The sequence below is a fragment of the Mangifera indica genome, chromosome 18 (assembly GCF_011075055.1).
Source record: "Mangifera indica cultivar Alphonso chromosome 18, CATAS_Mindica_2.1, whole genome shotgun sequence".
Taxonomy (NCBI): domain Eukaryota; kingdom Viridiplantae; phylum Streptophyta; class Magnoliopsida; order Sapindales; family Anacardiaceae; genus Mangifera; species Mangifera indica.
The window spans coordinates 2,993,051-3,006,066 of record NC_058154.1 but is presented as its reverse complement, the minus strand read 5'-3'; the positions used below and the strand labels follow the sequence as shown (position 1 = coordinate 3,006,066).

General features: G+C 28.3%; 1 protein-coding gene across 1 annotated transcript; it reads right to left on the bottom strand.

The window, feature by feature from the left end:
- Positions 1–7,208: 7,208 nt before the first annotated feature.
- On the bottom strand, positions 7,209–8,874 carry LOC123201260 (CBL-interacting serine/threonine-protein kinase 14-like). The gene has a single exon (XM_044616675.1). The coding sequence runs from the start codon at positions 8,632–8,634 to the stop codon at positions 7,342–7,344; it is 1,293 nt and encodes a 430-aa protein (XP_044472610.1). The 5' UTR covers positions 8,635–8,874; the 3' UTR covers positions 7,209–7,341.
- Positions 8,875–13,016: the final 4,142 nt, after the last annotated feature.

Sequence of the window (13,016 nt, the reverse complement as noted above, 5' to 3'; positions counted from 1 at the left end):
CGAATTGAGATGAGAGACCTAATATCCACCCAAGTTGGTAGGGGGAAAAGGAAGAATCCACAAATGTGTTCATGAAGATGTTGTCCATTGCTCAGCCTCGGCAAAACTTTACGTAACTTCAAGAATTTTGAGGTGGGCCCAAATTTGATAATATGAACGTTTCAAGCCCAATTATTAAGGCCTAGTCTGATCATACCCGATCGGGTTGAGTTTAAAAGATCAGTCTCCGTTTCTATGTTACGCCTAGGCCCAAAATTAAACCAAGACCAGCCCGTCTACCATTATAACTTTAGGGATTTGAATCTAAAACAATTAATTTGAGATTGAATTTGGTTAACTCAATTGGTGATTAATTCATCAAAGAAACTGTCAAAAAGCCATTTGAGAAAATAAAAAGGCTGTTAAAGATGAAAAAAAAAAGATTTGTCAAAAACCGAAGAAAATGAATCTATCGTCAAATTTTGGGTGACTCAATTGAGTCGAGCTAAGGCTGCCTTTGCTTAAAATCAAATCGTTCAAGTTGAACATTAATCCCATTTCCGATCAAATCCCCTTTAACCTGACTTTCCACATCTTTACCTCAGATTTTGCCATGGACCAAGGTGGAAAAAAGGACACATAAAAGTCTACCGTGGAAAAGTATAAGCCACAATAAATTTCTTCTTAAGTTTCAATAAAGTTCCTATGGAAAATAACTTGAAGTTGATTTGAAAACTAGTCAAAGAGAAATTTTGAAATGATATCGGAACATTATATATTTAAAATTTTTCAAATGAAGTCGACAATATTATCGAATTTAAAATACTATAAGTTTAGTCTCATTTATAAAAAATAAAATTAAAAATTTAATTAATTTAATAAAAAAATATGAGTGTTTAGTCTTTTTTTATTAGTTATCAGTATTTTATAATACATGATATATATCTCACAACATAATATGATATAAATATAAGACGATATATACTATAAGATGTATCAAATTAATATAATACAATAAATATATTGGATGATATGATTTCTATTATTGATATAAATTAATAAATTTTTTAGAAAAAATGATGATGTAATAGAATATATATAAAAAAATTTAAAATTTTTAAAGGTATTTGCGATATTTTTCAAAATGATGATTTGTGAATTACATTATTTTATTTTTTAAAAGTCGTATCGTATAATACACTATGATATGTAATACACGATATGAAAAATTAGATTTTTGATAAACAATATGACACATTATTCAACTATCATGTCTTTAATCATAGAAAAAAAATTGTTTCTTTTAATTAAAAAAATAATAATTTGATATCTTCAATTCTTGTTAACCCTTTTAAAAAGGTCAAAAGATTATTCCCACCTAAGGTTTAGTGCAAACCCAAACTCTCATTTGTTAATTTTCAATAATCTAAATATTCATTCGTCTATTAAATTTTGTTGTTACTGTCATGGGAAAAATTGTCATTTATCAAAAAATTTAACAAACTAATATTTTATCTCATTTTTACCCGTTAATTTTAAAAAATAATAATCTCCCCTAATACCTAAGTTTTGAAAAATTACCATTTCCCCCTTGAAACCCTAAACTCAAAAACTAACCTATTTTCCAATGACAAAATCCACTTTAGCTAAGTGCTAGTTAACCTATGTCACTCCCTACAGTAGAAGAATCGGTGAAGTTGATCGAATCTCAACAAATCCATAAATCAGCTCCATATTCTCCTCTGTAAATTTGCTCCAGATTTCATTGATCGTCAGCTTCTCCTCTTTGAATCTACTCTAGATTTCAAAGGCTCCAGATTTCGTCTTCTATCAGCTTCTCTCGACGCCAATCTTCAACTAGCTAGAGACGAAGACACGTCTTCATCTTCAACGAACATGTCGGCTGGGAGACAAATGGGTTGACATCGAAGGGGATAGGAGGCACAATCTCGAGTAAAGGAGTCGACTACAAAAGGTCATTGGAATGTGTAAAAAGTTGCAAATGAAACGGTGCTAAAACTAAGATTTTTCATAAGGTTAGGGGGTACCTGTGAATGGGAAAAATATGAAGGTTGCAAACCCTAGGCTTAGGGAAAAAATGTTAGTTTTTAAATCTAGAAAATATGTAATTAAGAGAGAATTGTGAATTTTTTAAACTAAGGTTAAAACAAAGAGATAATTTTTTTTAAATAAACTCTCTAAATAATAATTTTATTTTTAATAATAATAATAAAATTTAACAAATAAATAAGTATTTAAAATTTCAAAAATTAATAGATGAGAATTGAATTCACACTAAACGTTGGGTGGGAATATCAGTCAGCCCTTTTAAAAATTAAAATCAATTATAGTCATTTTTAGATCCTCGAGCGCCAATCAAGAGTCTACCAATATTTAGGCCCAAGCCAACTAGTTTAGAGCACCCAACATTTGTTCAGCACCATAGGAACAGGTTCAACTTGAATTTTTTGAGATTTTTTTTCCCCAAAATTATATAATATTAGACAAGAAGTTGAATTTGAATCAGTCACAGTTTATCGGCCATCAAGAGGGTGGATTTGATCTAGCTCGAGCTGATTTTTAAATCGATTTAAATTTATTTGAGTTAATATATAATATTATCAGAATATTTGTTTTTATACAATATCATGAAAATATTTTGAAATCATGGCTTGATCGAGTAAAAAAAATTGATCTAGAATTGGATTTTAAATTCGATTCGAGCTTGTGAATTGGAACCACCGTTAATGGTCGCATCTAAGGGCATGTATTATTCATTTTAAACGGTAAACCCATACCAAATTATTAAAAAATTATAGTTTAATTTAGTTTGAAAATTTTTTAAATTATTATTTTTAGTTTAAGTGGTTTTCAAACCAAATCAAACCATAAATTATATTTTTGAATACATATATAATTATATTTGATAAAATTTTCTAATAAGTAATTAGATTTACAACTTATTTTGTCATCTTCTTTTTATGTATATTATATATATATATATTTCATATTTTTATTTTACATATTTATATTATATTATAAAAATTTATAATTTAATTAATTTTATTAACTAATATATATTTATAAATAAATAATTTTAATAAAATTAAAATTATAATTTAAATCAGATTAAATTATATTTTTTTGGTTTAATTTAAAATTTTTTTTTTAATTATATCAAATCGGACTGTGTACAGTTCTAACGCTTCCATACTTATAGGCATATTTGTCACTGTAGAATTTAGCCACCTGTAAATTTTACCGTGAAAGCAGCAGTTAGAAAGCGTGACACTTTGCTTCAATTCCAAAGCAAAACGTGCACGAATCATTCATGAGAAAGGCAGTCATATGCCTTTCACGCCACGTTTATGGCCTTATCCATATTTCTAAATCACATCACATTACACGTTTGAGAATTTCTTCTCTTTAATCATATGCCTCCTTCTGGGTTTCACGCCAACCCCACAATCCAAAGGCAAAAAGATGAGGTATTGATTGAGTTAATTATTGGCTCATTGACACTCATTTCATTCATGTCACTCGTTTTAGCAATAATGTCACCTTTTACACTTTATCTTATTTTATAGGCCAAATGACTATTTTCCACCTAAACTATATTGAACTCTCAAAGTTTTTTTATTAATTATAAAAATACCGTTTACCTACTTATGGTTGGTTAAATTTAACGAAACCCTAACCCCTAAAAATTTAATCTCATTTTCCTCCTAAAAGTTTAAAAACTAACATTTTTTTCCTAAGCTAAGTTTGAAAAGATCGCATTCCCCCCCTAGGGTTTAGTTTCAAAACCCTTTCACATTCTCTTGTGCCATCACCTGTTGTCTCTCCCTCCCAAAGGTTTCTCTTTCATCGATGACTCTCCTCAACTCCACCCTAACCCATCCGACGTCGAGAGATATCATCTGGGAAGAGAAATCTTCTTCCCAGATGAAGATAACTTATCTGCCCAGAGGACAACGAGTCGTCTCGTCTTCGTCTGAGAAGACTATTTCTCTCTCCAGATGACGTCTCTCAGCGTCGGATGGGTTGGGGTGGAGTTGAGGCGAGCCGTCGGTGAAAGAGAAATCTTCGGGAGGGAGAAACAGCTGGCGATGGCGTCGGAGAAAGTGAAGGGGTTTGGAAATTAAACCCTAGGGGGGAAAATGTGATATTTTCAAACTTGGCTTAGGGGAGAAAAGTTAGTTTTTTAAATTTAGGGGGGGAAATGAAATCATATTTAAGTTTATTTTTAATATTAAATATAAAATAACGATTTTATCCTTACTACTATTAATTTTAACTGTTTATGAGTAGGTAAATGATATTTCCATAGTTAATGGGAAAAACTTTGAGAATTCAACATAGTTTGGGTGGGAAAGAGTCCTTTGGCCTATTTTATATAGGTAACATAATAACAGGTTAATGGAAGAAGGACAAAAGGAAGGAGACAACCTTATTTATGTAAACTAATATGATAATATATAATTAGATGATATAATTATTTATTTTTTTATTTTAAAATATTTAATTATATATAATTATATCAATTTGTATAAATAATTTAATTAATGTGTATACATATAATATTATTTGAGGAAATAAAATTGAATAACAGATCATATGTATATGTTTATATAGATATATTAATTTTAGTTTAGACCTTAGTAATATTTGTGGATGACTTATGTTAGGGGACGAGAGTGTCAAGTTATGACTACATTTATTTTCACAAATAGAACATTAGGTTTATCAGTTTTATAGGTTATTTAAAGTGTCGAGAAGTCACCAACTTACTAATGTTTTCACTCATATGTTTCTTTTATGTTGTTTTATAAGTAGAGGTAAATAACGAGATATGTAGGAAGCCAACAGTCCAATTAAGCAGCTACATAAAGGCGAGGGGCAAGACTATCATATTGGATTTTTCATGATATTCACATATTTATTTCCATTTGTGCACGAAAGAGATTTCTAGTTATTTTTAGGCATTTATTTTGTAATAATGAAGAGTTTCATTGCATTTAAATTATTTATTCAATTTACATTTTTTTGCATGCATTTAAGTTTGAGTATTTATTATCATACTATTTTCTGCTTTAAATTAAGAATTCAAGTCGTATACGTTTCTTTGAGTCATTTTCGAGTAGAAATATACATCTGAATAGGGTTTTTACAAGTATTAAACATATTGAGTACAAACAATTATATGTTATCATGTGATTGTATATTATTTTATCTCTAATTCAAAATCATCAAATCACATGGTAACTATAATTGTTTGTAGTTAAGTTTGTGCTCATTATTTGTATATATAGTTTTATAATAAAATTATATGTACATACTTTGGGTATAAAAAATATATCATCATGTGATTGAATAATTTTGAATTAAAGATAAAATAACACTCAGTCACATGATGACACATCATTTATATATTTAAATTGTATACTAAAAATGTGTATGCATGATATTGCTCATAGTTTATTGTTTTGTAATCTATATTCACTCACTTTCTTAGTTACTAATGATATAAATGTGAACATAGATTTGTTGGTAACGAATAGACACGATTGTAACCAATGTCCGACCGTATACAACGCACTCTGTTATACCCATGGGCAATGTCAATCATGTATATGCCTTCATGGGCTTTTAGTAGACATACCTATCGTATAATATGTATGTATTTTTACGTACAATACTTGACATAACTTGCAAAAATACAGACAATTCCTTGGTGGGTCGTGCTCACCAAACAAAATAACATGCTCTTGAACTTCTCTTGCATTTTCTCTCCAATTTAAAATGAGTAATATTATATACACCCATTTTGTATATATAAACAAGTATACATTTATATGTGTCATCACGTGATTAGATATTAATTTATCTTTGATTCAAAATCATCTAATAATATGATGACATCTAACAAATATGTATCTAGTTGTGTATTCAATGTGAATGTGTATAGTTTTATTAATTTAATTTATAATTTTTTTCTCCAATTTAATATATCATCATTCAACAGAGATGAGGATTTTGATAGGAAATTTAGGTCTTCAGCCCTAACGAGGAGGAGATTCCTCGATAGAAATGACAAAGAGAAAAAAAACTAGGATGGGGACAAAGATAAGGATTGAAATGAAAAATATATTCATAATTGAGGTTAGGAAAACATGTGTTCCCTCTTTGCCCTACCCTTCCCCTATTCTTGTCTCTGTCTCTTTATGTAGTTAATATATGTTATTTATGATATTTAAAATAATAAATTAGTTTTATTTTTAGTTAATTTTGCTGTTTAATATATTTATATTATATATATAGGATTTTAAAAAAAAATTTCTATAAGTACAAAAACAGAGAGAGAATTTTTCCCTATGGAAAAACATAAATATAGAAATTTTCTTTTATAAAAAAGAGATAAAGAATTATTTTTATAAATAGATCAAAAACAAAATGTTGGTATCCCATATCTATGGATAAGGATGAAGAATAAAGTGTATAGCCCCTCCCCTCCCATCCCTATCATTCACTCTCCAAATCATAAAGTAAATTTTGACTAATTGAACCTTTCAAATGTATTTAGTGAGATGACGTAATATTGCCTTTTCATTTATGATTAAATTCCCAAGGAAATAAAGTAATTAAGTTTTCTTCTTTGCTTCAAAACGATAATTATTTTGGAAAAAAAACTGAAAACCACTTTTATTTTGAAACGTTGGGAGTAGATCATACAGTTTTACTTCTTATACGGATAAATTTTATAAATTTTTATGTATAAATTGATATTATATTATTTAATTAAATAATTTTAAAATAAAAAATAATTATATTATTTAAATTAATCGAATTCAATTAATTCAATTTGAATTAAAATTTTTGTTGATCATTTGAATTGAATATAGTTTGAATCTCCTTTTGCCAAGACTATTCATCATCCTGTGGAAATGTTATCCATTTTTTAATAATATTTTTAAACTAATTTAAATTCAATTTAAACAAACTATAATATGTTCCAGTTCAACTCAAATCAATCAATTTTCGCCCTGGACTTCGCGAGAATCCAGCTTTTATTGTGGATATACGATAAGGACGTGGACGAACTTGTCAATCCATTTTATAATTTAATGGGCACCACCATTATCGGGCTCAATGAGTCTACCAGGATAAATTCCAAACTCTCACTTCACTTTGAGATGAGGAAAGTGAGGACTTGTGTCTTTCATGAATAATATTTAAAAATTAGAATTAAAAAGATTTTTCTTTTTAATTTAAATTTCAAAAACATAATTTACACATATCAATTGCTAATTTATCGAATACAATGATTTACAGAGCCACGCCACGGACACGAGCTGCATGCATCTAGGCATCATCGGCAACTGTCTCTCCCGGTTGATAAATCATTGCCAACAGCTCCGGTCTCACCTTCTCTCTCCAGATTTCACGGCTAGGCCCAACCTCTCTTTCCGTCGTTTTGGTATCCACAACCACTAACTCATCCGTTAACCGGTAAATCTCTATAACCAAAACGAAATTACCATTCTGTCCCACAAACTTTGCCCCCCATTTTTTCTTCACAATCACCATTTTCTCATCCTTCCTCTTAGCCACCTCCTCAATTCTCTCTATTATTTTATCGGGTTTTTCCGCCGATAAAAACCTCTCATCACTGGCCGAAATATCGTAGTAATCAGAGAAAAGACCGCTCAGGTTGAAGCCGGAGGAGAAGGAGATAATGTCAAAAGCATTTAAACCTTTTTCGTTCTGATTATTTCCCAAGTCTTTAACATCAAAATCCGGAGATATTTTCTCCTTGTAACCTTGTTTGAACCACGGATCTTGGACAATTTCATCAATTGAGATTCTAGTATCGGGGTTCGTATCGAGAAGCCGGTGTAAGAAACGTTTCAGATCAGGAGACGTCCACTTTGGGCACCGAAACTCGCCTTTGTAAATCTTTCGATACATAGCCATTAGATTAGAATCATTGAACGGTAGATAGCCCGCGTTGAGAACAAATAATATGACGCCGCATGACCAGATATCTACCTTCGCACCATCGTAACCTTTCTTCGCTAAAATCTCTGGTGCCACGTAAGCAGGAGTGCCGCACAGAGTGTGAAGTAAACCGTCGGGTCGGATCTGATCCTTAACGGCGCTGAGTCCGAAATCCGAAACTTTTAAATCGCAGTTTTCGTCGAGCAGGAGATTCTCGGGTTTCAAATCGCGGTGAAATACTCCTTGTGAGTGACAATAACCGACGGCCGAGATTAGTTGGTGAAAATATCGACGGCTGAGTTCTTCGCTAAACCTTCCTTTGGAAATCTTAGTGAAGAGCTCTCCACCCTTGGCGAACTCCATCACGAAATAGATCTTGGCTTTCGTCGCCATGACTTCAACCAATTTCACGATGTGAGTGTGGCGCAACCGGTGCATGATAGAGATCTCCCTCTTAATGTGCGCCGTCAACCCTCCCTTAACGATCTTCTGTTTACTAACGGCCTTAATGGCCACACTTTGTCCCGTTCGCATATTCCGGGCGTGATAAACTTTCGCAAATGCTCCGATTCCGATCAACTTCCCCAGCTCGTACTTCCCGAACAACTCAATATCTGGTGAAACCTCGTCGTAGGTATCCGTCGTTATCTCGTCCATGACTGAAACTGGGGCTGATCTTTACGCTTAAAAGGATATTTACCTCACAGATTCCTCGATCATCCTATTGAAATTAACTAAAATTTGCATGCTCCCGGCTCGAACTGATTCAAAAAGACAAATTGGCATCTGGGTTTGAAGAAGGAGCTGTGATTATCGACTCTGGAGAGGTAGAAGGGGAGACCGAGTGGAAATTTACATTGGGAAGGGATGCCGGTTGGGTTGGGAACTTGGGGGGAACTACGTATTTAAGTAGGACAAAATGAGACGGGCCGAGTGACTTAGAAGGGGCAATTTCGTCAATATGAAAAGGAAGATTTAACTATAAGGGTAATTAACATTTTTTAATCTGATAAATGAGTGAATGAGTAAAATTATTAAATTATCTCATACTACATTATTTATTATGAAGAATAATATTATATGTATATATTTTAAGTACATAAATATATATATTTATATATGTTATTATATAATTTGATATTATTATACTTTTAATTTAAAATATTTTTAATCACATAATAATACATATAAATATATATCTATTTATGCATTTAATATATATATATATATATATAATTTTATTATTTCTCATTTTCGTCAACACTTTTGCGTTTTCCCCAACAACAATTATCAACTTGGTCTAGGCTTTGAATTTCTCGATTATACTATTAACAATCTATATAATTTTGTATTCTTTTATGTCTTCAGTAAATTCTAAGAAACCTCGCTTATATTAGTTAGATTGATAAATCTTGGATATAATAATTAAACTCACAAAAACTATATCAAATAAGTTAAAATTTTATAAATATGATAAAAATTTAAACCCAAATTATAGAACTTCTCTCCATCATTCTTTTCATAAGCTTAACTACGATCATTCTTTGTCGATCGCTTGCCCAATAGACTTAAGGAACTCTTCACAATGGGAGCACCAATGAAGTGGGAAGGTCCTTGGTAGCGTGTGAGGCCACATTTTGGATTCGGACTTTTTTTTTTTTAAAAAAAAAAATTTTGATTTATATAATAACTTTTTAAAATTTTTACGATAATTCTCTATCTCTATCTTATTTGTTATTTCATTTATATATATTTATTTTTTATTTTGAATACTTAACATTACACTAAAAGAAAATTAATATTTTACCTTGGTATCCTTAATTATCCGAGTCATGCTTTAGATAGAAATATGATCTGTTGCTGTGCTCCATTCAAAGAGCGAACAAAATATTTGGCAAAATGTTAATGACACTAAATTATAAATGGAAAGTGACATCAGAGCCAGGTGTGTCCATCAATTTTAATTACAGTATTATTATATAATTTAATAATTAAAAATTAAAAATAAATTAATATTTCATTATAAAAAAGATAAATTATAATTTGTTTATAAAATTATATAGAAAATTTCAACGCATTACTTTGTTGTTAAGTAAGTATATTTTTTAATTCCTCGGGAATTGCCGTATCACATCATTAGTCGACATGAAAGATTCTGAAAAATTTAGTGCCAACATTTAAAAAGTACAAACGCATTCTAATCATTTAATTACAAGGGACAGTTTATAATGGTCAAAAAGATTAGGCCCAATTAATTTTCCCACCCAAGGTTTTATGTACTCATATTCATACCCATAAACTTTTAAAAATTCAAAATCTTATCTATGATTTAATTTTTATTAAAATTTTTAGTTCAGGTTAGAGGTAAAATTGTTATTTTAATAATTATTAAATATATATATAATTCATTAATTTTTGCTTAAGTTTTAAAAACTAAAAATTATACTTCTAACTAAAATTTTTAAATTTAGTTAGAAGATTTTCTGATAACAATTGTATTTCTAACTAAAGTTTTTTAGTTTTAAATCTTATCTATGAGTTCTTGTTAAGACATTTTCTGATACTGATGTTTAGATCTTTTTTCACGAAGATGTTTGTCGCCCTTTGCTTTTGTCTAGGCATTTTTAAATACCGGCATCCAAATCTTCGTTCATGTATAAAAATGAAGCAATGGTTTATGGGTCAAGGCAATCGTTAACTCAGGCAAAAGAGGACATTAGAGACAGATGAAGAGGACAATAAAAATTGAAGTTCAAGAGGGAGTGAAACTAAAGTTTTTAAAAGTTTTGGGGCACTGAAATAGTAAAAAGATGGAAACCCTAGATGGAAAAAATATGACTTTTCAAAACTGAAAAATTTTAGACAAAGGTAAAGATGTTAGTTTTTAAAATCTAAGAAAAAAATAATAAATTATATATATTTTTAATAATATTATTAACATAACGATTTTACTCTTAACATACTTAAAAATTTTAACAAAAATGAAGGCATCGGTGAGACTTTAAGTTTTTGAAAATTAGTGGGTATGACTTTAAGATTCCATCAAACCTTGGGTGGGAAAAAGTCTTTTGGCTAAAAGATTATTAAGATAATTTATTTTTTATTATTTATAATTATTTTATTTGTTTGATAAATGATAAATATGATACATCAAAAAAGAGATAATTTGTTTTTTAATTCCACTTTAAACATTAAAAAGAGTATAACAAATAATATTAATTTATTATATTTTTATTTTTACTTATTAATATTTAAAAAAATTCCTTATTTTTAGTTAATATAACAAGTAAAAATATTTTAATAATAATTATAACCAAAGATATTTAAATGAAATAATATAAGAGTAATTTTTTATTACATCTAATTAAATACAATAATTATTTATACATATATATTTTTATCAAATATAGTAATAATTTATATCAATAATTTTCTAGATAACTTATTTTTGTGAGAATATTTCATTCTTTATAATAAAATAATAACTAAACACATTCTAAGAGGGTATGGTTTTGGATACTCTAGATTATCTTGATAATCTAAATTTTATTATTAAAATTATTTTGATCAATAATAAAATATTTTGATAACTATCAAAGTAATCTTAATTTTATTATTAATTATCAAAATTTTAAACATAAAAATACACATATTTTTTAATTAAAATATCAATTAACACCATGAATACTTAAAATAATATACTGCCAAAAAGGTAACAAAAAAAATATTGACATTAAGATTACAATTTTAAAAAATAATTTATATAATTTGACAACATAAAAAATGTCCTAATAAATTATTAAGATAAAAAATATTTAAAAAATAAGCAAAACAAATGTAAGTTTAACCAAATACAATAATCATTTATAATTTTATCAAAATTTGGCAACTATTTATATTTTGTAATTTTCTAAGTAATCAATTTTTTTATAATTTTTTATTTTTGATAATAAAAATTTACTGAAACCAAACTCAACATAAGAGTAAATAACAGTTCCAACCCAAGCTTTGACCTAAAAACACTATTCTACTTTTAATTGGGATAAATAATAATATCTTGCTCAAAATCTAATTTTGTTAATGAAAGAAGTTAGGAGTTGAATTACCATTTTATTTTGACTATTCTATTTTTGAATTTTCAAAATCATCATATAACCCCAAATTGATAAAAATTAAGAAGAAGCCTTTCAAATATGTAAATTACATAATAACCCATTATTTTCCTTTCCTTTACCCTCATCCCCTTCTTTCTATCATTCCAATTTTAGACCAATAATGATAATAAGTGATAATAGTAACTGTATTAATAAAAGTATAAATAGAAGTGCCAATGATACATGGTTATATGTTTAGGGCAAACATAATTTTTGAAAATTTTAAAGTTTTAATATGTCATTCAATAGTTTTAAAAATAATAATTCACTAATAAATTGAATAAAACATTACAAATTAAGGGTATAAATATCATATTACAAATTATTTGGGTCATATTAAAATTTTCAAAATAGATGGGTTAATATGATAATTTTAAGGGGTTTTGGTAATTCAAAAGAAAGTTTATAAGTGTTTTTGAAAGTTTCTAAATTTTTAAGTTGTCCCTCGATAGTTTAAAAATTAATAATTACATTCGTAAAGAACTTAACATAACTAAACAATTAGAGGTATAAAAGTTGTATTACAAACTATTGGGGTCATAATAGTATTTTCACAATATAGGGGTGAATAAGATAATTTTTGAAGGATGGTGCCTTGATAGGGTTTTCGAAAGATTTTAGAGATTGATTTATTAATTTTCAAATATTTTTAAATATTAAATTGTCAAATTTAAAATATTTGGGCCTAATCATACAAATGTCATTTAAAAAAATTTTTTTTCCAAATTATTAGATAATAAAATTGTTATTTTACCCTTAAACCGATTTAAATCAATATTGAAATAACATTTAAACACTTTTTATATAAATAATCATCAAATTTATAATCAAAGTTACTTTAACACAAAAGCAAACTCTATAAGATCGCATACATATATCTTAAAT

Coding starts and splice junctions, on each gene's coding strand:
- LOC123201260 (XM_044616675.1), bottom strand. CDS start 8,634: ATGGACGAGATAACGACGGATACCTACGACGAGGTTTCACCAGATATT.